General features: G+C 46.5%; 1 protein-coding gene across 1 annotated transcript in view; it reads left to right on the top strand.

Moving 5' to 3' along the window:
• LOC146869568 (zinc finger protein RFP-like) overlaps positions 1–20,489 on the top strand; it is a 96,385-nt gene that overhangs the window by 10,910 nt on the left and 64,986 nt on the right. Inside the window, exons 5-6 of the mRNA XM_085639530.1 lie at positions 15,931–15,951; positions 16,046–16,072. Of these exons, the coding sequence (XP_085495656.1) occupies positions 15,931–15,951; positions 16,046–16,072 (48 nt within the window). The remainder of the gene's footprint in view (positions 1–15,930; positions 15,952–16,045; positions 16,073–20,489) is intronic.

Raw genomic sequence — 20,489 nt, 5'->3', positions numbered from 1 at the left:
CAAGAATGGACTGATAGAAATAATTAGGATTGATGAATATAAAAATATTCCCTGGTTAAAACACATTTCCCAGTGGTTTAGAAGGCTTGGGTTCTCCCATTTTTGGGAAAACCCTCAGAACATGTTACCACCCTAAAAAAAAACTCTTGAAATCTGCGTATTGGGTATATGTTAAGAACAAAGTATCCTCTAGCTCCACACTAGGTACATTGACGCAGAGATTCTTGTCCATTAAGGATACTCCTGTATTCGAACAATTTATGGACGAGATAAGACCCCCTTTAGCAAAAACGCTGTATTTACAATTCAGATATGGGGTCCTGCAGATTTCTGCAAATACTAGTAGCTGGAGGGGCAATGAAGATGATAGAGGATTGTGTACCCTTTGCTCGCAAGAAGCAAAAGAAAATGATGCTCACGTACTGTTTTTCTGCCCAGTTTATAAAAAGCCAAGGGATCGATGGATCAAACCCTTATGTAAAAACATGGGGTTTAGACTTTATAAAGAGGCAGAACGTACACTTAAGTCAAATACTTCACAACCAATAGTGTTCAGCATAAGTAGATTCCTATTCAATGTATATCTTATAAGGAACCAGAAAGGCTGCAAACTGTAATATTCAAAGGCTGGTTATACCACCTCCTGGCTTGGTTTGACACCATGAATTTTATTTCTCTCCCCCTTTCTTAAATATATTATAATAACCTTTTAAATATTATCTGGCTTTTAATTAACTTATATTGTTTTTAGCATAGCTGTGATAGAATTCATTGTGATTGATCTCCACATTTATTGTCTGGAATCTGGATTGTGTATTGTATATGTTTTAATATCTATGTATGTTGCTTTTATGACAAATAAGTCGAAATAAAGCTTTAATTTAAATTGAATTGAATTGATTATAATGTCCCAGATGTACCTGAGCCAGATGTATATCCATCTAGAGCATCCCCTCCAGACGACAACATAGGGTTTGCACAACTAATAAATAGAGCTGCACAATACCATGGGGTTCAACTCCACTCAGACCCTTTGGAGGAAGATTTTTTATTAGAGACCTTCTTGCAGCTTCAAAAATCAACAAATACTCTCCCTATGCTGAAAGGGATGATTAAACATGCCCCTGAGGTTTTTAAAGATCCTGTCATGGCTAGAGTGCTCAATCCTAGAATTGACAAAAAATATAAAGCAGTTCCAAGCGATCCAGCTTACATTAAGGGTCAGCTCCCTCTGGATTCACTAGTAGTGGCAAATGCCCGTAAACCGGCAAATTCCCAAACCACAGGTGATGCCCCTCTGCCAGACAAAGAATCTAAACTATTGGACGCATCCGGTAAAAGGGTTGCGTCACAGGCAGCAACGTTTTGGCGTATTGCTAACTCACAAGCCTTACTAGCAAGGTATGACAGGGCTCACTATGATTAGCTTGAAAAGCTCATGCATCATATCCCAGATCAATATAAGACCAAGTCAAACAATCTCATACAAGAGGGAAAGTTAATCACAAATACCTCTATTAAATGTGCCCTGGATGCAGCAGATCTAGCATCTCGCACAATTAATACAAGTGTGTTACTACGCAGACATGCGTGGTTACGCATATCTGGATTTTAGCAAGAGATGCAGTCTACCATCCTCAATCAACCTTTAGATCAAGAACACTTGTTTGAACCTACTGTGGACACATCTTTAGAAAAGATGAAAAAGGACACTGACACAGCCAAATCTATGGGGGCTCTACAGGCAACAACTACTAGAGGTTCCTTTCGTCGCTCCTCTTATAGGGGCGCCTCCAAAGCCATTGGCACAGAAAACACCTCTTCCACCAATAAAAGCCCCACTCAAACTTCCCCTAACAGAGGATGTTTTAGAGGGACTTACAGAGGCAATAACAGACGGAGAGGACGTGGTTCTAACACCCGCAACTCCCCCGCCGCAGACAACGTCCAATGTCCATAGAACATCCCACGCTTCTCAAGCAGGAGGTTCTCTCTCTCTTGCAAAAGCATGCAATAGAACCAATTCCCCTACATCAACAAAGTACAGGGGTTTACTCCTTTTGTTTCCTCATTCCAAAAAAGGACATCACACTCAGGCTAATCTTAGACCTCAGACTGTTAAACCTGTACATACAATCCGACCACTTCCACATGGTCACTCTACAACAGGTCCTCCCACTGCTCCAACAAGTCGACTTCCGTGCCACTCTAGATCTCAAGGACGCCTACTTCCACATCCCTATTCACCCTGCTCACAGGAAATACCTATGGTTCGTAGTGAACGGGCAACATTACCAGTTCAAAGTACTTCCATTCGGAGTCACAACAGCACCCAGAGTCTTCACAAAATGTCTTGCGGTGGTAGCAGCCCACTTAAGAAGACAACACATTCATGTGTTTCCTTACCTAGATGACTGGCTCATAAAAGCCAAGTCATGCAGCGATTGTGTACAACAAACACACAACACAATCCAGCTGCTACACAATTTAGGATTCGCAATAAACCTCACCAAGTCACATCTCCAACCGTCCCACACCCAACAGTATCTAGGTGCAACAATAGATACTACCAAAGCCCTTGCATACCCCAATCCAGCCAGGATAGCCAGTATGCAAGCTCTCATAACACAATTTCAGCTGCAACACTCACTACCAGCTCGAGTGTTCATGCAGTTAATAGGGATGATGGCCTCTTCCATCTTAATTGTCCCTTACGCAAGACTCCAGATGCGTCCATTACAGGAATGTCTAGCACAACAATGGAACCAAGCTGAAGGTCAACTTACAGATCTGGTGTTGGTAGACAGCCACACATATCGCTCTCTGCAATGGTGGAACACACAAAATCTTTCCAAAGGGCAGCCGTTCTTGGACCCAGTTCCACAAAAAGTGCTAACAGCGGACCCATCGCTCACCGGCTGGGGAGCTCATCTCTTAAACCATTTCTTGCCTAACTATCCATGCCTGCCTCTGCTAGGTTGTGTATTCCATGTCTGGTTTCTGAGTGACAGGGGGTGGGGGGCTCCAGGAGACTGGGTCAAGGCTGAATAGACCTGAATAGACCTATCTGCATGAGGAGTGGTGGGAAGAGTAGCACCTGGGCCTGAATAGGGCTGTGCCTGCCTTCCACAATGCTGGCTCCACCTCCTGTGGTGCGTCTGATGACCCTGGCCCACACTGTCAAAGGAAAGAAGAAGTCCTGTAAACAAAGTGCTCCAAGACTGCACAGAACTGGTTTGGACTCGGTACAGACACTCTCTGCCTTCACAGACAAAGGATTTTGGTGTATTAAAGGGGGGACACAGACCCCAGAACTTTAGATCACTTCTGGGAATCAAGACGAACCTTTGCTGAGAAGAACCAGGAAGCTGAAGGAGGAGACTACCCCAGTGCTTTGTGTTTCGGGGTTGGCCTGCAGTGGTTGCTTCATTGCCAAAGAAAGGAGAAGAGAACGGAGTGTGATTTTCATCAACTTGCAGAAGATCTCCAAGGGCTTGAACTTGAGCTTGCCTTCTGCCTGAAGCCTCAGGGATACAAGACTTCACCAACCAGCTCCCCCCCTGAATTCCCTTCTTGGGAATTGAAGTGCCTGCTGTTGTTCTGGGCCTTCTGAGAGACTGCGTGTCGCTGGGAGCTGGAAGTGCGACTCAACGATGAGAAGCGTGTCGCCGCCGCAGCAGTTGCCGTCGCATCGCCAAGGAAGCGTGCCGCCGCTGTTGCCATCGCATCGCCGAAGCACGGCGCTTCCCCGGAGAAGCGTACCGCCGCCGCAGAGGTCGCCGTCGCATCACCGGAGAAGTGTGTCTCAGGGCCTGTCGTGGCTCAGAGGATCATCGAGTCGCCGCACGGCCGTCGTGCGTGCACCCATCGCCTCAACGTTGTCACATTGTGAGCAAGACGACATTTTGTTGCATCGCACCGGAGAAGAGTATCGCATCGAGGCGCCATTTTGTCGCATCGTACTGAAGAGCAGTAAGAGACCGACTCATCACCTCCCCACACGGTAAGGACGTGAGCATCAACTCCCCTGCGCAGCAATAAGGAACCGACACATCCACTCCCCTGAGTGTAAGGAACCGACGCCTCACCTTCCCTGCGACCCTTTTGTTTGCGTTGCGTTACGCAATCAAGGTACTTTGAGAGTAAAGTGTCGCATTTACAACTTGAGAGAACTGAGCTATTTTCTACTATTTTAAAGTCTATTTTTGAGTACATTATTGTGGATTTTTGTTGTTTGGTCTTGTGATAAGTCTATATAAAAATACTTATTTTTATAATACAACCTGTTTGGTGTCCCTCTGTAGTGTTGTCACTGTATTACTGTATGTGTCCACAAATTCTTTACACACTGCCTCTGAGATAAGCCTGCCTGCTCGTGCCAAGCTATAAATGGGGTGAGAAGGGGTTATTTTAGGAATGTAGCCCCTTGCCCTGACTAGACGCAAGGGTCCCTATTTGGTCAAATGTACCTACCTCTGCCAACTAGAGACCCCCAAATCGAACATTGTGGATAGACTTGGTCACCCTATTGGCGAGTACAGGGTTACATACTGACTCGTCAGGGTGCTAAATCCTGAACGGTGTGGCCAAAGTGGGCATTCCAAAGTATCAAACAACTCACATTAATATTCATTAATAATCTCAAGTCGAAATTAATATAACTTGTTGTAGTGTGCAGCTTTAGCAAAGTGCCCCAGTGTTGCCTTTAAAACTCCTGTACCTTCCTGGGCACACATGGACCCATTCCACGAGACAGCTTTCTGCCCTCCTGGACAGACATGCCAACGATTCTCAGGAAGCAGAACAATAAGGGATTGCAGGTCAGGGAGCGGTTTACTTCCTTCCTGCAGGATGCCTCTTAGGTGTTAGCTTCAAAGGGGAAGTTAACTTTGAAGGCCAGATATATCGCACTAGGAAAGAGGGCTGCCCCATTGTTTAGGCAGACAGGCTGGCAAGGCAAGCTAAGAGGGGGAACCAGTTGCCAAGCCTGTTTTCCCAGGGGCATATAGCCAGAGGTAGCCACACCCCAGGGGTGGGCTAGAGTGAGCAGAATGGTGCATCCTGCGATAGCCAGATGCCACACTCAGCAGGATTTAGTCACCAAGTGGGAGGGAAACTGGTAATCCATTGGCTACCAACCTCATCCTGCCCTGAGGACACTTTCTCAGCAGAAAGAGGGCACCCCTGGCACCCTGACCTCAGATCTCAAACGACGTGGAAGAAAGATCGAAGAAGGACTGCCCTGCTGCACTGAGGAACCAGTAACGAGAGCAGGGGTGATTTCCCCATGAGGGCGCCAGGGCTCCGCCTTCTATTTATTTGCATTTTATTTCCTGCTTCTTTTGTTAACATTGGGTGAAAAAAAGACTACTAATTGATGTCAAAATTGCTTCAGCAAAATGAGCAATTGTAGGCTGGGTCTCGTGCGCATGAGTCACCCAAATAAGGCATACTGGGCTGACAATCTCACAGCCCTTACGTCTGTGAGGTCATCAGTCGGGCAGTGCAATAGCCTCCTGCACTGAGAACGCCCCCTTATGATGTGCAGGTAAAATTCGACCAGGGCGCTTCGAGCTTCATCCCTGTAGCACTCTGCTCTTTATGTCAATCAGGGACTGGAGGTTCAGCCAACCCACCCTTTCACAACTCGTCATAGGACGAGTTGGGCAAGGGTGGGGTTAGAGGCAGGAGATGCACATCCCTGAGGTTTGTGCTGTGTGTATCGGAGCAGTTAGGTTAAGTCACTTTTATAAGGGAGTACGTTATTGCTGGAGTGTTTGCAGTCAGTCTTCATCTGTAATACCACGGCATGGCCATAACATGCAAGGACAGCCAGACCATTCACTGCAGAAAAGTTCATGTATTTCGCGTAAGGCAAAATGGAAGCGCGCTCTCTGCTGATTCAGCATGAGTGCTGTACGTGGTACCAGTGCCACCCAATACCTTTGTTGTCTCCTTGATTCTGCTTTAACTTGTCCCTGTCTCAGCAGCATATCTATGATTACTGCAGCAGAGGCAGTGGTACTGTGGCCCAGATGGAAAGGCAGTCCAGCCTGTCCTGTACCCACAGTACAGATGTCAATTTATTCACCATTTCCTCTCTCTCTCGAGTAGTAGTTACCAGCTAAGTGTTTTCACTTCTGTGGGGGTGGAACTGGAGGGGGGTTCAGCAGTGGGTATTCAGAGGCACTTGTAAGAGTCCGTGCGCAATTCTAACCATTCCATGTGATTACCCCCATTATGCACAGTTTCCCAGCAGTATTGCATTAGAAACGTTGTGCTTTTTTTCACTGGAAGAGCCGTCTTAGGCAATGCAGGTTCATTCCACCATCAGAGCTGTCACGTCTGCTTCCTTCCATTTATAGTAAAAAAAAGCGGATCCACTCTTATCAAAAATAGTTGCTGAGTTGATAGCTGCGTACTGTGTGAGTCGGGCCTGAGAGTTGTACGTATGCATTGCGATGAGAGAGAAAGGTGTAGTTGCTCAGTGTGCAGGGTATCTGATAGAGACTACTAGCTGTAGATTCCTTCACGTAGAATTATCCCCAGACGCGAGACTGGACCCGGAAAACTTTCTTGCCCAGCATCCCTGCGCGCTGGGGGGACGGCATCACGTGACTCCGCCCAGGCGTCGTCCGCACACGTGACGTCAGCGAAGTCACATAAGCCCCATCCCGGTGCGCCTACGTCAGTTTTTTCCTTTTCCCCGTGCAACGCGGATCCGGTTTGTGCTCTGGGCCTGTTTAGGCCTTTCCCTTATGCTATTGCTGCGTGTGTGGGAACAGTATGCGAATGCCTTCGGGCTTTAAAACTTGCTCGTCGTGTGGCCGCCTCATGTCGGCGACGGATCCTCACCCCATCTGTATGTGGTGTTTGAGGGAGCACCACGACTCCACTGATTGTGAGGCGTGCCAGCAGATGAAGCCGAAGTCCCGGCGGGTGCGCCGGATGAAACTTCTTTTGGCTCGTGTGACCAGGTTGGTGTCGTCATCTCGCCCGGCCCTTGCGGAGGGTTCTCGGACCCGTGGCTTCCCTCGCGGACTTCGATCTTCTCCCAGGTCGCAAGAGCGCCGCCCACCTATTGGTAAGTGTCGCAGTTTGTCCCCGAGGGTCGGGTTCTGGCCTGTCGGGGGCATGGGCTCTCCTCGGGTGGTGCGGCCCCGCGTGTCGTCCCCTTATCTACCGTTTCCCGGCGTGGGGGCGACCAGAGCTCAGATGGAGACATATGCGGCGGCTTTGCAGGCCTCGCTAGCTTCTCCTCCTCCTCCTTCCCCTCCTGGGACGTCAGCGGGGCCCTCTGTGGCGTCGCCGGCGGCTCCGACGCCGACTGGTTCGGGTCCAGGCTTGGAGGATGTGGTGCCGTTGGGGTGCGGCCCTTCGTGGGTCACTCTTTCAGACCACGGCGCCTCTGCTTCGCCGCAAACTCCCATGGGAGTCCCTGTGGTGTTGCGGGAGGTCGCCAGGGCTCGGGTCGCACCCCCAAGCCCCTCTTGGTCCTCGGAACAGGCGGCGGCTTTGTCCGAGGCCGAGGGGACGCCGCTACGGCGCCGGCGGCTGCTGGCCCTGGCGGTGCCACAGGGGTCGGCGGAGGGCCTATCTCGCCCTGTCATGAGTCGCGGCTGACGGGGGACTCCTCGTCCCTCCCTGGGCCCTTCTCGTCCCTCCACGCAGGCGGCTACCTCTTCGGAGGTCAGGTCAGCACCGTTCCGGCGCCGCCCCTTCGCTGTGTCGGAGGTCGCCCTGGTGTCTCCTCCGGCACCGGTCGACATCGGTGTCCTACCTCAGGTTGCGGACTCTACGGCGCTGGGCCGACGTTGGGTCGTAGACTCTTCTTCGGACGCCTCTTCTTCTCCAGAGGTTCGGTGGTTGCTGGTGTCATCCTTGCCGGAGACGGGCTGCCGTGTCGTGGCTTTTTCCTCGATGTCGTCTAAAGGCGGCTCCTCAACGTCTCCACGACCGCGGTCTTCGCCGGAGGAGCCACAGGTCCCCCACTCCTCGGTCCCTCTTCCTTCCTTCCAGCCTTGGCCCTTCCTTCCTCCGGTTAGCTTGGGTGATGGCCGCCTTGGCTTGCAGCCGTCACCTAACGAGGAGCTGCTTTCCCCTCCACGGGCCCTACGGAGGCGGGTGCGGCTTTCATCCGCGCTGTTTTCACGGCAGTGGGAATTTTGCGCATGGGTGATCCGGCTTCCCATTTTCCCGCAGGTCATCTTCTGGAGGTTCTCCATCAGGGCTCTGGTGGTAGGGAACTGTTGCTACCCTTCGAGGGTTCACTCCACTCTTCTCTCTTGGGGACTTGGGGCCGTCCCGCCACGGGGGACCCGGTGCCCCAGCACCTTCTGCACCGCCACCATCCGGCACCACGTGATCCGGTGTGCCTTTCTCTTCACCCTTCGACCAGAGGCCCCCTTTTTCAGTCTGCCTTTCCTGCTTTGCCGCGGCTGTCTCCTTTCCCGTCACGGGAGGCCCGCTGGCTGGACTCATGGGGGCGCAATATGTTTGCCTCAACCAATGCTGCTCTGCGGGCCCTTAACACACTTTGTGTTTTGGCTAGGGCCACTTCTTGCTTGTGGGACTCAGCGGAGTCCCTTATGTCTGCCGCTTCTCAGGAGGGTGCCTGTGTGGATTTGAGACACCATGTCTTGGATGGTCGGGAGCTGGAGGCGTTTATCCTTCGTTCCGCTCTGGACATCTCGGAGGTGCTGGGTCGTGCCATGGCCTCTTCAGTTGCCCTTCGTCACCATGCCTGGCTTCAGGACAGTGTGTTCCCGGAGAATGTTCGAGAACGGCTGGTGGACCTTTCCTTCGATGGTGCTCTTTTGTTCCATGCCCCTGCGGACTCAGCCATCCAGAGGTTCTTGGCGGGGCTTCATCGTCCTCCTCCCCTCCTTCTTCTCCTCCTCAGTGACCTGCGTGTTGATCTGGTTCTTGGAGCTGTTCTTCCGTTGGGGCTGGTCGCCCCGGTTGTCTGTTCTGTGTGCTTCATGGCCACTCGAGTCCTCCTTGCTGAGGCTGTGGTTCTGTTGGTTGCTGGCCAGCCCTTTTTGACTGTGTATTTTTCCTTTGTGTTTTTTACACCATGCTGGGCCTGAGATTGGGCCTTCTGCATTTCCCCTCTGGCTGTTTGATAGGCCTCCTGCGGGGTTTTTTGCCCCAGGTCTTTTTTGTTGTCCTCTGCTGCGGAAGTTTCTTCCTAAGAGGTTCCCATGTCTAGAGATATGACATGCCCTATGTGGGACAGGGTTGGCTGTTATATAGCCCTGGTATGTACTGGGGAGTTGTGGTCGCCTGCGGGCTTCTGCTCTTCGTGGTGTTATGGTATGTTGCGGATGCAACCTTCTTCTTCGCCTTTTTGGTTTGAGTGTTTCGCTCTGTGGTGTCCCTGGCGTCTGGCGGAGCTTGCCAGTGCCGCCCTCTTGTTGTTTCTGCACCGTTGTGCCTTCTTGGGGCTTTAGTGGGACTATCATCCTGCCTTCTCCGCTGCTTCCAGTGGGCCTTGCACTCGGTTCTACCTCTTCTCCCTGTGGGGGGGGGGATGGTCCCTGACTTCCGGACCCTCTTGCGGGCGCAGTTTGTCCATGCGAGGCGTTGGACGATTCTTCCTGGGTGACCTTGAGTTCCCCTTTTCGGCTTCCGCCTGCTTCTTGCTGCTGGCGCCGTCCTGTGTGGGATTGCCTTTGCTCTGCCTCTTCTCCTTGGAGTCTCTCGGTTGCTCTTCTCCTTGGGTGCTCCTTCCTTGCCTTGGCCTTGGGCGGAGGTTTTGTTGCCTTACATGGGCGTGGGGTGTTTGGCCTCTTTGCGCCTTGCCTTGTTTCCTCTGCTTAGTGAGGACAGGCTATCTTCTTTTCCAGCACCCCTTCCCCACCCCCCACCTCCCCCGCCCCCCACCTCAGGGTTGGTGGCCTCCTGCTGGCGGGATTTCCCTTTGATTGGGGGATGGGGCTCCTCGTCCTGTTTTCGGACTCTGCCCCCGTACGGCGCTCAGTTGTGCCCCGGTGGGTGGGATCCTCTCGCAGACCCTCCTTCCCCTTGGGTATGGCTAGGGTATCTATTCTACGTCAAGGAATCTGTGGCTAGTAGTCTCTATCAGATGTACGAGTTACTTACCTTCGGTAACGATGTATCTGGTAGAGACGATTCTAGCCACAAATTTCTTCACGGCCTGCCCTTCCTCCCCGTTCTGCGAGGGCTTGTGATTTGGTCTTTTGCACTCGCTTCCCTATGGGTGGCTGTGTCTTCTATGAGTACATTCTTTCCCTCTTTCTGTCAGGCAGTCCCTTTTTCCTCCCCGTTGTCACATGGGAGGATAGGTTTGTTGGTACTTCTGACTCTTTGCGTTCCTTGAGGTTGGGGTCTTTTGGCTGTGTCTCTGCCCTTGTTCCTGATGGGGGTTGTCACACTCTGTGATGGGGATGTCTTGCAGTTTTGTCGTTCCCTGTGTGTCTCCTTGTCTTTGGTTGGGGTTGTAGTCCTGTTGCATGTTATCGTGACATTTTTACATATGTCCCTTGTCTCTGGGGGGCTGTCTCTGTACTGGCAGGGTTGCTGCTCTGTTCTTTCCCTGCCTTTGGGTACAGCAGTGCTGGGCACTGCTCTTTATGGTGTCGTTCCTCACTATTCCTTTTTCTGCTCTTTCACGCACTGTTCCTATACTCTCACAATTTTGTCTGCTGGCTCCAAGTTGTAGCGCGGAAAAGTTCTCCGAAGAAAACTGACGTAGGCGCACCGGGGTGGGACTTATGTGACCTCGATGATGTCACGTGCGTGGACGACGCCTGGGCGGAGTTGCGTGATAACGTCCCCCAGGCGCGCAGGGATGCTGGGAATGAAAGTTTTCCGGGTCCAGTCTCACGCCTGGGGATAATTCTACGTGAAGGAATCTGCGGCTAGAATCGTCTCTACCAGATACATCGTTACCGAAGGTAAGTAACTCTTACTTTGATAGAGTACAGGCCAGTCCACTTGTAGCCATACCTTCCTAGGCGTGGTCAGATAGTTGTCACCCGTTGCCACTCACCTGTCCTGAACCACCTTCGGAATAGTTCTTGAATCCCTATCAAGCTTGATTACGTTCTGCTCTCGTAGGCCAGTGCCCAGATGAGTGAAGACGTTTTGCCATTTGGAAGGTGGCTGCACACTTTCATTTCGTACATCTCAAATGTATATTTCTCAATCACCCCTGCAGGTGAGGACCATCATGTGGGTTAGAGGAGGGTCCTGTGGCAGCATCGACTGAGGACTGTGTTATTGTCCTACGCTCAGTAAGGGCAAAGAACGAGAACTGCTGGCTCCAAGTTGTAGCGCGGAAAAGTTCTCCGAAGAAAACTGACGTAGGCGCACCGGGGTGGGACTTATGTGACCTCGATGATGTCACGTGCGTGGACAACGCCTGGGCGGAGTTGCGTGATAAAGTCCCCCCGGCGCGCAGGGATGCTGGGAATGAAAGTTTTCCGGGTCCAGTCTCACGCCTGGGGATAATTCTACGTGAAGGAATCTGCGGCTAGAATCGTCTCTACCAGATACATCGTTACCGAAGGTAAGTAACTCTTACTTTGATACAGTACAGGCCAGTCCACTTGTAGCCATACCTTCCTAGGCGTGGTCAGATAGTTGTCACCCGTTGCCACTCGCCTGTCCTGAACCACCTTCGGAATAGTTCTTGAATCCCTATCAAGCTTGATTACGTTCTGCTCTCGTAGGCCAGTGCCCAGGTGAGTGAAGACGTTTTGCCATTTGGAAGGTGGCAGCACACTTTCATTTCGTACATCTCAAATGTATATTTCTCAATCACCCCTGCAGGTGAGGACCATCATGTGGGTTAGAGGAGGGTCCTGTGGCAGCATCGACTGAGGACTGTGTTATTGTCCTATGCTCAGTAAGGGCAAAGAATGAGAACTGCGGCCAAACAAATGAGAAGAATCATTTGGTGGAAGGAAGAAAGTTCACTGTGAGAAGCAGAGGGAGAAAGCAGATGATGAATGACACCGGGGGGCAGATTTACAAGCCCCTTGCGCCACTTTTGCGTCACGTTTCCCATGTTAAAAGTGACGAAAAAGTGGCGCAAGGGCCTTGTAAATCTGCCCCTGGGTATTGAGAAGAGGCGGACCCGCAAAGTATGTAGAGGAGGGGAAGACTGAAAAAAGGCAAAAAGCAGTGAGAAATAGAAGGAGAAAACTGCATGATAAGTAGAAGACGTGGCGACATAGCAGGCATAAAGAGAAATCAACAGTGCACAGAAAAGCAACCAGCAGCGTACAAAAAGAAACCAGGCAAGGTCTAACATCTTTACATAGCATTACTATGTGCAGTGCCTAAGAGACACTGTGGTGTGTGCTCTAATCCAACAACACTGTGCCTCCATGACCCAGTCAGCGTCTATACTCCCAAGCCTGGATCTGCCACCCCAGGCCAAGATCATCACCAGTGCAAAGTATAGTTGGGAGAATCAGCTCTGAAACTTTCTTTGCCAGAGCCACATTTAGTAAATGGGGCACTGAATTAATTAGGCTTCCTAGAGGCAGTGCTGCATTTGTTTTTTTCTTGAGCTTTCTTTCAGTATCTGAGGTAGTAAGAGGGCTAAAGAGACACCCATGCCAAACTCTTGTCAACCATCCGTGATAACTCAAGCTTACAATTTCCCCCATTGCACCTCTTTTCCTTCCAAAGCAAGGGGTGCAGATAGTAACTGTAAATGGAGAACGGGATGCGGGTGAATGTGAACTCGGAGAAAGGTAAGATCATGAGTGAAATGGAAGGGCATATGCGTACATAGGACATACTTTTACAGGCCTTTGGAATGGGAGAGTGTGAAAGGATCTATGCAGAAGAAATTCCCAAAGATAGTCTGTAAGGATAGGAGAGGATTAGTGATGTGGACTGTGGTGACATAGTGAGTACGTGGAAGATGGAACAATATGGACTTTCAGGAGGGAGAGAGAGAAAGGGTATGTGAGGGAGAAAGGGAGTGGAAGGGTCTATAAGGGTTGGAAAGGGGGCAATACAAGGATAGGAGAGAGTAGCGAGCACTGTGGGGATTAGAGAGTAGGTAAGGTAAAAGGGGGTCACTTAAAGCCTGGTTTCACATGGAAAATGAGCACCCCAAAATGTTAAACAATAACGGAACAGCAGTGGGGCATGTCTGGAGGGGAGTTCATGCATGATAGATTGACAAAGCTATCACTGGTGTAACAGGTGCAGTGGCACCAGTGTCCATGAGTATGAGGGGTTTTAGTATTTAGCCTCACCACTTTCAAAGTTCACCAGCTGCCACTGAAAGAGAGGCTGCACCTGGTGCCTAGCGAAGTGAGGGCCTGTGCCTGCTGTGACCTGCTCAATGAGACGCTGTCTCCAGAGCCCAGTCAAGCCAAGAGAACTCCAGGGGCCAGCTGACTGGCTTCCTGTTCGCAGGACAGTGACACAACAACTGAAGGAACCTACTGGGGTCAGTTGGTAGCCCAAAGTCCTCAGGTTGCTACCACCACCGCTGTGCAGCACTGAGGACAAAGACCTGGCAGAGAGTTACTAGGGCCCTCAGAAGACGAGTTATCAACCCAGGAAGGATTGGCCTGTGACTGTAGCACCAGGCAACCAGACTTCGACCAGACCAGAAAGGACCTCGTGGGACACCAACCCTGTAACTCCCTCACCATCTTTGAGGAGTGAGGAAATCCCTGCAGGAAGATCTCTGCCTATGGGTTCGTGTGCACAGCATCCTTCGAGCATCTTCAGCATGCTTCATTCCTTGCATAAGCGCCACTCCATAGGAATCCATTGCAAGGTGAATACAGTGACTGGAACTGTTCAAGGACTGCTTCTTCTGTGTAGGTACCTGTTTCTAAGGACCTTGCTGGTAATCCTGACTAGCTCCGTGCAGGAGTTGGTTGTCCTGAGTACTTCTACCTGACCACATAGACACTTGCCCAAGTTTTCTCGGATAAAGCTTCTAAGTGTCAGATACATTGAATTTGCCTATGCTTGTTTGCAGTTGAGTGAAAATACTTTGATTTATAATTTCTTGTAAAATCCATATCTATGGAACCCTTTGATGGGTCTTTTTTTGTTGTTACTAGTGTCTAAATTATCATAAAAACAAAGTATTTTTTATAAATTGGTTTTGGATTTCTTGAATGTCGTGTTAATTTATTCTTCAATTATTTTGGTGCTGTTTGATTGCTTTACACTTGCTGCTCAGTTCCGCAGCTATCCAGAGTTGAGCTGTGGGTTTAACAGACTAACACTTGGGGTCCAAAAGGGGTTTTTAAGCGTATTACATGGTTAGATTGCACAATCACACCATATAATACACCCCATTTCATTACACACCCTCTTTGTGATTTTTTTGTAGAGGGTAAGAGTGCCCACATGGCAAGGCTACATGCTGACCTGCAATCACTTCCATGCTTCCCTGGCATGGAAAAAAACATACATGAACTTTATACCCTTCAGTATGGCGAGTGATTAAATGGAGGTTGTGCTACCACCAACCCAACCACACAGTGGGGATCTTCTAAATGCTAAAAAGCTCCCACCTATAACCCCATGAAACTCCCTTTTTTCCCTTTTTCCCTTTTTTCCCTTTTTACACGTACAGAGGAAAACATTTATTTTTACTTTGATTACTAAGATTTTTAAAGCAATTACTGCCACGCCAGGACTTCTGTTTGCATTACATTTAATGTATTTTACAGTGTTTGATACCTTCACCGGTAAGTGCTATTGAAAAGTAGAAATTTCATAAACATCAGTTTGTTTTCAGTAAAAGCTTAATAAACTTTTAGGTTGCGCTGTGTATGACCATTCACACTAATTTCTATTATTAGCAAAGATGAATAATCATTTTTTTTGTAGAAGTATAGAAAAATTGTGGTTGAAACGTCCTTTTTCTCAGAAATGCATACATGCAAGTACATCCAATAGGAAAAAAATATGGATAAATACAGAAGGAATGCCAAAACGTAACTACCTTAAAACTGGGAGCTTTATTAATTAAAAGGGTTAATTTAGCATTAGCAGATGAAATAATACATCTTCAAAGAACAAAAAAGGAAATGTGGCAATAATAACAAACTCAAATTGAAAGTTTCAAAGCTACCACCACATAGATAACTATTGTCAGATAAATAAACAGATGCATCCGCTTAGCTGAAGAAGTTATGCTTTTGGGTAAGTTCTTATTTTTCCTTGTCACAACTCAAGGAGATGATCTAGAACAGTGTTGTGGGGAACATTAGAAAATATGTGGAGGAATGAATGTCAGAGAAAAGGATGAAGAGGAGCTTGGATTATAAAGCAATTGAAGAGATTACAATCTATTTTGAAATCAGGCAGTGAAGGTGGCCAGAAAAGACTCCAGTGAGACAAGTGGCCTACATTTTAGATAATTTGTCTTCTTAAAGTGTAGCAATGAATCTGACCTGTTAGTATGAGACAAACTTCTATCAAGTTATCTGATCAGTAACAAGAGGAGAGAAACTGATAGCCTAGCATGGAATATAATCAAGTAACAACGAGAGACAGTAGGATTAGTCACCGCCAAGAAAAAATACAGAAATCACATCCTTTACAAATGAATAGCATAGATGAATATTGACCCACCTGCTCCCCAAATACAGTGTTCAGTTCCAGAATATAGTATCTGATAACTGTGGTCCCTACTGCTCACCCTGTACTGTGAGGTTTGGAGTAGCAATAACGTCCGGGATGCGCCTTCCCTCTGGAAATCATCTGATACATCGCCCCGGATGCTCACTGGTCAGCTAGAGGTGCGGAAAGGTGGAAATGAGGGGTACATAGAATAGTAGGATGAGTGGTAATAGGCGGAGGGAAGGATGGGATTAGGTGGGAATAAAAGTTTATTTCAATTAATACAAAAACAAGTAAGAATGGACTGATTTGATTCGAGATCTAATATATCAATTCTATTTTTTAATACAGCCACTTTTCCTACAGAACGGGGTGAGTTTCATAAATAGTAATAAATGTTTAGTGTAACCTTCTCCTCGTTGTTGGATTTGATTTTACATTTCCTCTATTTTCTTCTTACTTTCAGAGTGGACGTACATTAAAACCTGGGCAAGTGAGTAAAAATCTTTCCTATTGACAGTCACACCCTAAACCCTGGATGGAGGCTTCCAAGAATTGAGAGCCAACTGAATGCCAATGACAATGCAGACAAGGGACACAAAGCCATAGGAGAGCATATAAATCATCTGGGCTCAAAGAGGTTTGCAAGGAAGTGTTAAGTCTCATTTGAAGGTACACTATCATTGAGAGGTGACCTAACTAATGTGGTATGTGTTAGAACTGGGGGTCTCTAGTTGGCTGAGGCGTTACCTTAGTCCAAATAGGGACCCTTGCTTCTAGTAAGGGAAAGGAGGGACACCCTCTTTGATAGCCCCTGCTCACCCCCTGGTAGCTTGGCACGAGCAGTCAGGCTTATCTTCAAGGCAATGCATGAAGTATTTGCAACCACACTCCAGTGACACAGTGATAACACCACAAATGGGGAACAATCCTACTTTACAGATAGAGACAAATATCAACTCTAAACTCTGGGATTGGCATGAGTCTTGTCTATTATCAGACCAAGAGTACAAATTTTTACAGGTCCACCATTCCCGTTCTCCATGCATTTATATCTTGCCAAAAATTCATAAGGGGGGTCCTTTTCCACCTGGGCGCCCCATTATTTCTGGGAATGGTGGACCAACAGAACATATTGCACAATATGTTGACAAATTTCTACAGCCAATTGTAAAAAATTTGCCATCGCATCTTAGGGATAGTTCTGATTTGTTGTGCAAACTAGAGGACTTCAACTGGGATCATGACAACTTATTATTTGTGTCTATGGATGTTGAAAGTTTATATACTTGTATTCACATCCAGGACGGTATGAGAGCTCTCAAATACTTTCTTTTTAAGAGGGGAGCACAACATCTGGAACATACTGATATGCTTCTGACTATGGCTGAGATGATCTTGACACAGAATGCATTCCTACACAATGACACATGGTTCCTGCAGAGGCAGGGCACTGCCATGGGCTCCAGATTTGCTCCATCTTATGCAAACCTTTTTATGGGATTGTACGAGGTGGAGCATGTCTGGGGTCCTGGAGCACGTCCCTGGAGTGACAATGTGATTTTCTACGGACGTTACATCGATGACATTGTCATGATTTGGCATGGAACAGTGGATCAACTTAATTCTTATCATCATTATCTGAACAGTAACAATTTCAATGTGAAACTGACCATTCAACATTCTGACAAAAATATTGAATTTTTGGACCTGAAACTGTTTGTAAAAGATAACGGTATACACAGTGATATTTTCAAAAAAAAGACCTCATGTAACAGCTATTTGCATGCCTCAAGTGCACACCCTCCACCGACCATTGCTGCCATTCCATATGGTGAAATGGTCCGCGCAAGACGAAATTGTAGCCTAGACGAAGATTTTGTTACTAACATCAAAAAAATCAAAAAGAACTTCACCAAAAGGGGTTATAACCAAACCTGTCTTGACAATGCCGAAAAGAGAGCTATGTCCCTAAAGAGGCAGGAAACATTGATACCGAAATCACGAAACAAGCCAAACAATGAGATACAGGAATCTATGGTTCTATTCATCACAGAATACAATGTATTCAGCAACCATATCTATAACATTCTAAGGAAAAATTGGCATCTCTTAGAGAAAGAAGGTTCTCTAGGCAACACCATATCTAAAAAGCCAAAAGTAGTATATCGAAGGAGTAAGACACTGAAAGATATACTAAGTCCAAGTTATGTCAAAAAAATCGAGACTCCCTCCACCACATGGTTGCCCAATAAACCCTTGGGCTTTCACACATGTGGGAATTGTTGTGTCTGTAGATATGGTGTTAATAAAATCAAAAAGTTCATGGGTAGCCAATCTAGGGAATTTTCAATTAATCATTTCATTAATTGCAACACAACATTCACAGTATATATGATTATATGCGCTTGCAAAAAGAAATATATCGGCAGCAGTATCCGCAGCCTCAAATTGCGGATACAAGAGCATGCCAGAGCAATAAGAAATATTGATGTGAAGTATCCAATAGCTATGCATATACATTGTGAACATCCTGAGGATAAGAACTTCACTTTCTTTGGCATTGACCATGTCAAGGTACCAGAACGGGGAGGTGACAGGGAGATGATTCTGAGGCAACGTGAAGCATCTTGGATATGCCGTCTTAGGACCGTTAGATTTGGCCTGAATGTTAATACTGAGCTACATCATTTCTTGTAGATATGGATTAGCTGCACTCTCTGCTGAATACTATAGTGACTTACACTTATATTCACATCTACTTCTGTAATGACTGTAAGTCTGAAATTCTATCCACAACCTATATAGCCTAGGTGAACATGAGAACACCTAGTGATGAGATCTATGTGCTTGTTCCTATATACATTTGTCCCATCGGGCATTGTTTATACCATGATTTTTGGAATGAAGCATAATATGCCCTCTTCGTTAATTCTCTTTCACAAACTAATGATTGTGTTTTCCATGATTTCTGTACGATCTTTTTGATAATTATAGCAAGCCGTCACGGTAATGATATATCAAAGCCCTGAAACTATTCAGGTTCTTTCAGGTAAAAATATTCTCTACATATCTACTTAAAGATGGCCGCCATTTTGAACCATAATAAATCAAGTTATATGTGGCGCGTTTTCGAATGCTTTTATTTTTGCATTGAAAATAGCGCATTAACAATGATGTTTTTAAAAAATAATTTGCCTGTGGTATACTTGACTAATTGTGACAAACCGTCATGATAAGGACGTATTAAAGCCCTGAAACTGTTTGGGCTCTTTCAGATAAAAACTCTTTTCATATACACACTCAATGATGGCTGCCGTTCTGAACTAAAATTGTTCAAGATACACATGGCGTGTTTTCAAATGCACATACTTCAGCATTGAAAACACCGTATGAACAATGGTGTCGGTATACTTAAAACATATTGACTTATCCATATTAGGCATTTTTTATAAATCGCATTATGGTTGGTTAGCAGTCATAAACAATTAGTACTGCGAGAAAAATATATTGCCGTTTCTGTAAAACTCATGTAATATATTTAAAGAAACGTGTAGATTGAGACCAGTAATTTAAATTAATAATTTTTAGACTTAGCGCAAAACATAATTTGGTGCATATATAAATCATGATACACGCTCTTGTGAGCGCGTTATCAAGTCAAAAATGGCCGCGATACTAGGATCATCCTGCGGTGTTGCTTGACTTCAATTCTAAGCATTGTCCGTCTTCTAACTTTTGTTAATTGACATTTCCGGGCGGGTATTTTAAAAAGACGCGGCTGTAATTGCTCGTCTTTGCATCAACAACACGAAGGACATACATCTTGGGCTACCGTGCCATTCTGGGTGAGTTTAATCCATGTGTGATTGCCGTTATGTCTCGTAATGGACAAAAGATGTCGAGGCTGTCTTTGCTCTATTCTGTTTTTTAATGTTAGTACATAAAGGCAACTTTATAAATTTTGGTTTGTTTACAGCTTGTGTTTTTTTAAAAAAAATGTTGTATTGAAATGCAGACGATGTTAAATGCCTATATACTATGAGGTCATTGGTATTCGTATGTTTTAGATTGTCATGATCTAGGTTGGAACAACTCAAAGATGTCCGCCTCAGTTTAGGCATAATATGGCATCTTACCGGCATGGTTTCATATTGAATACATATTACGATTTATATTGCTGTGTTCCGTATTGGCGTGATACATAGATGTTTGCCGCAGATTCAATACAATTTGGTACTGCAACAGTCTATTTTTGCTTTTTTTAACCAATCGTATGTTAGAGCCACGATGTTGCTCACACTTAGACATATCTTTATAGCATGATAGACAGACATGCAATAGTATCTAATATAGAAGTGATGTAGTGAAACGTCAAAGACATTGGACATATTATAATTAACATGTCGTGATTTGTCCATTTAATTTATGTACTATACCGCATTGACGCATGGTATTATTGTATATTGAAATGTTAAACTTTCATGCTAGTCAAAAGTATTTGCAACTTAATGAATATAAAGTGGTGGTTTAGTAGTCCATTATAATTGTGACTAAGGCTCTTACGTGAGTGACGACAATACTCTTATTTAACTACGTTGCTATTCTACAATGTTGACTGATATCTAGACATTTAACAGCGCTTAACATGTCAACACACAAATGACGCATAAAATATTGTTTGTCGTGATATACATGTACCACTCTATTAATATATCGGGTGGGCGGTTTGCTTTAAAATGGTACTGGACTTTTATTAGGAAAATGATTCTTGACTGTTTTTTTAACTTGGGTCTCTTGGTTTTTCTGCTTTTCCAAATAGAGACAATTGGTGAATGTTGATTTTCTCCTGTTCTTTGCCTCGCTATATACCGCTTGAGACTATGTTTTTTGATGCAATGATGATATAT

The sequence above is a fragment of the Triturus cristatus genome, chromosome 1_1 (genome assembly GCF_964204655.1).
Source record: "Triturus cristatus chromosome 1_1, aTriCri1.1, whole genome shotgun sequence".
Taxonomy (NCBI): Eukaryota; Metazoa; Chordata; class Amphibia; order Caudata; family Salamandridae; genus Triturus; species Triturus cristatus.
This window is presented reverse-complemented; position numbering and strand designations above follow the sequence as displayed.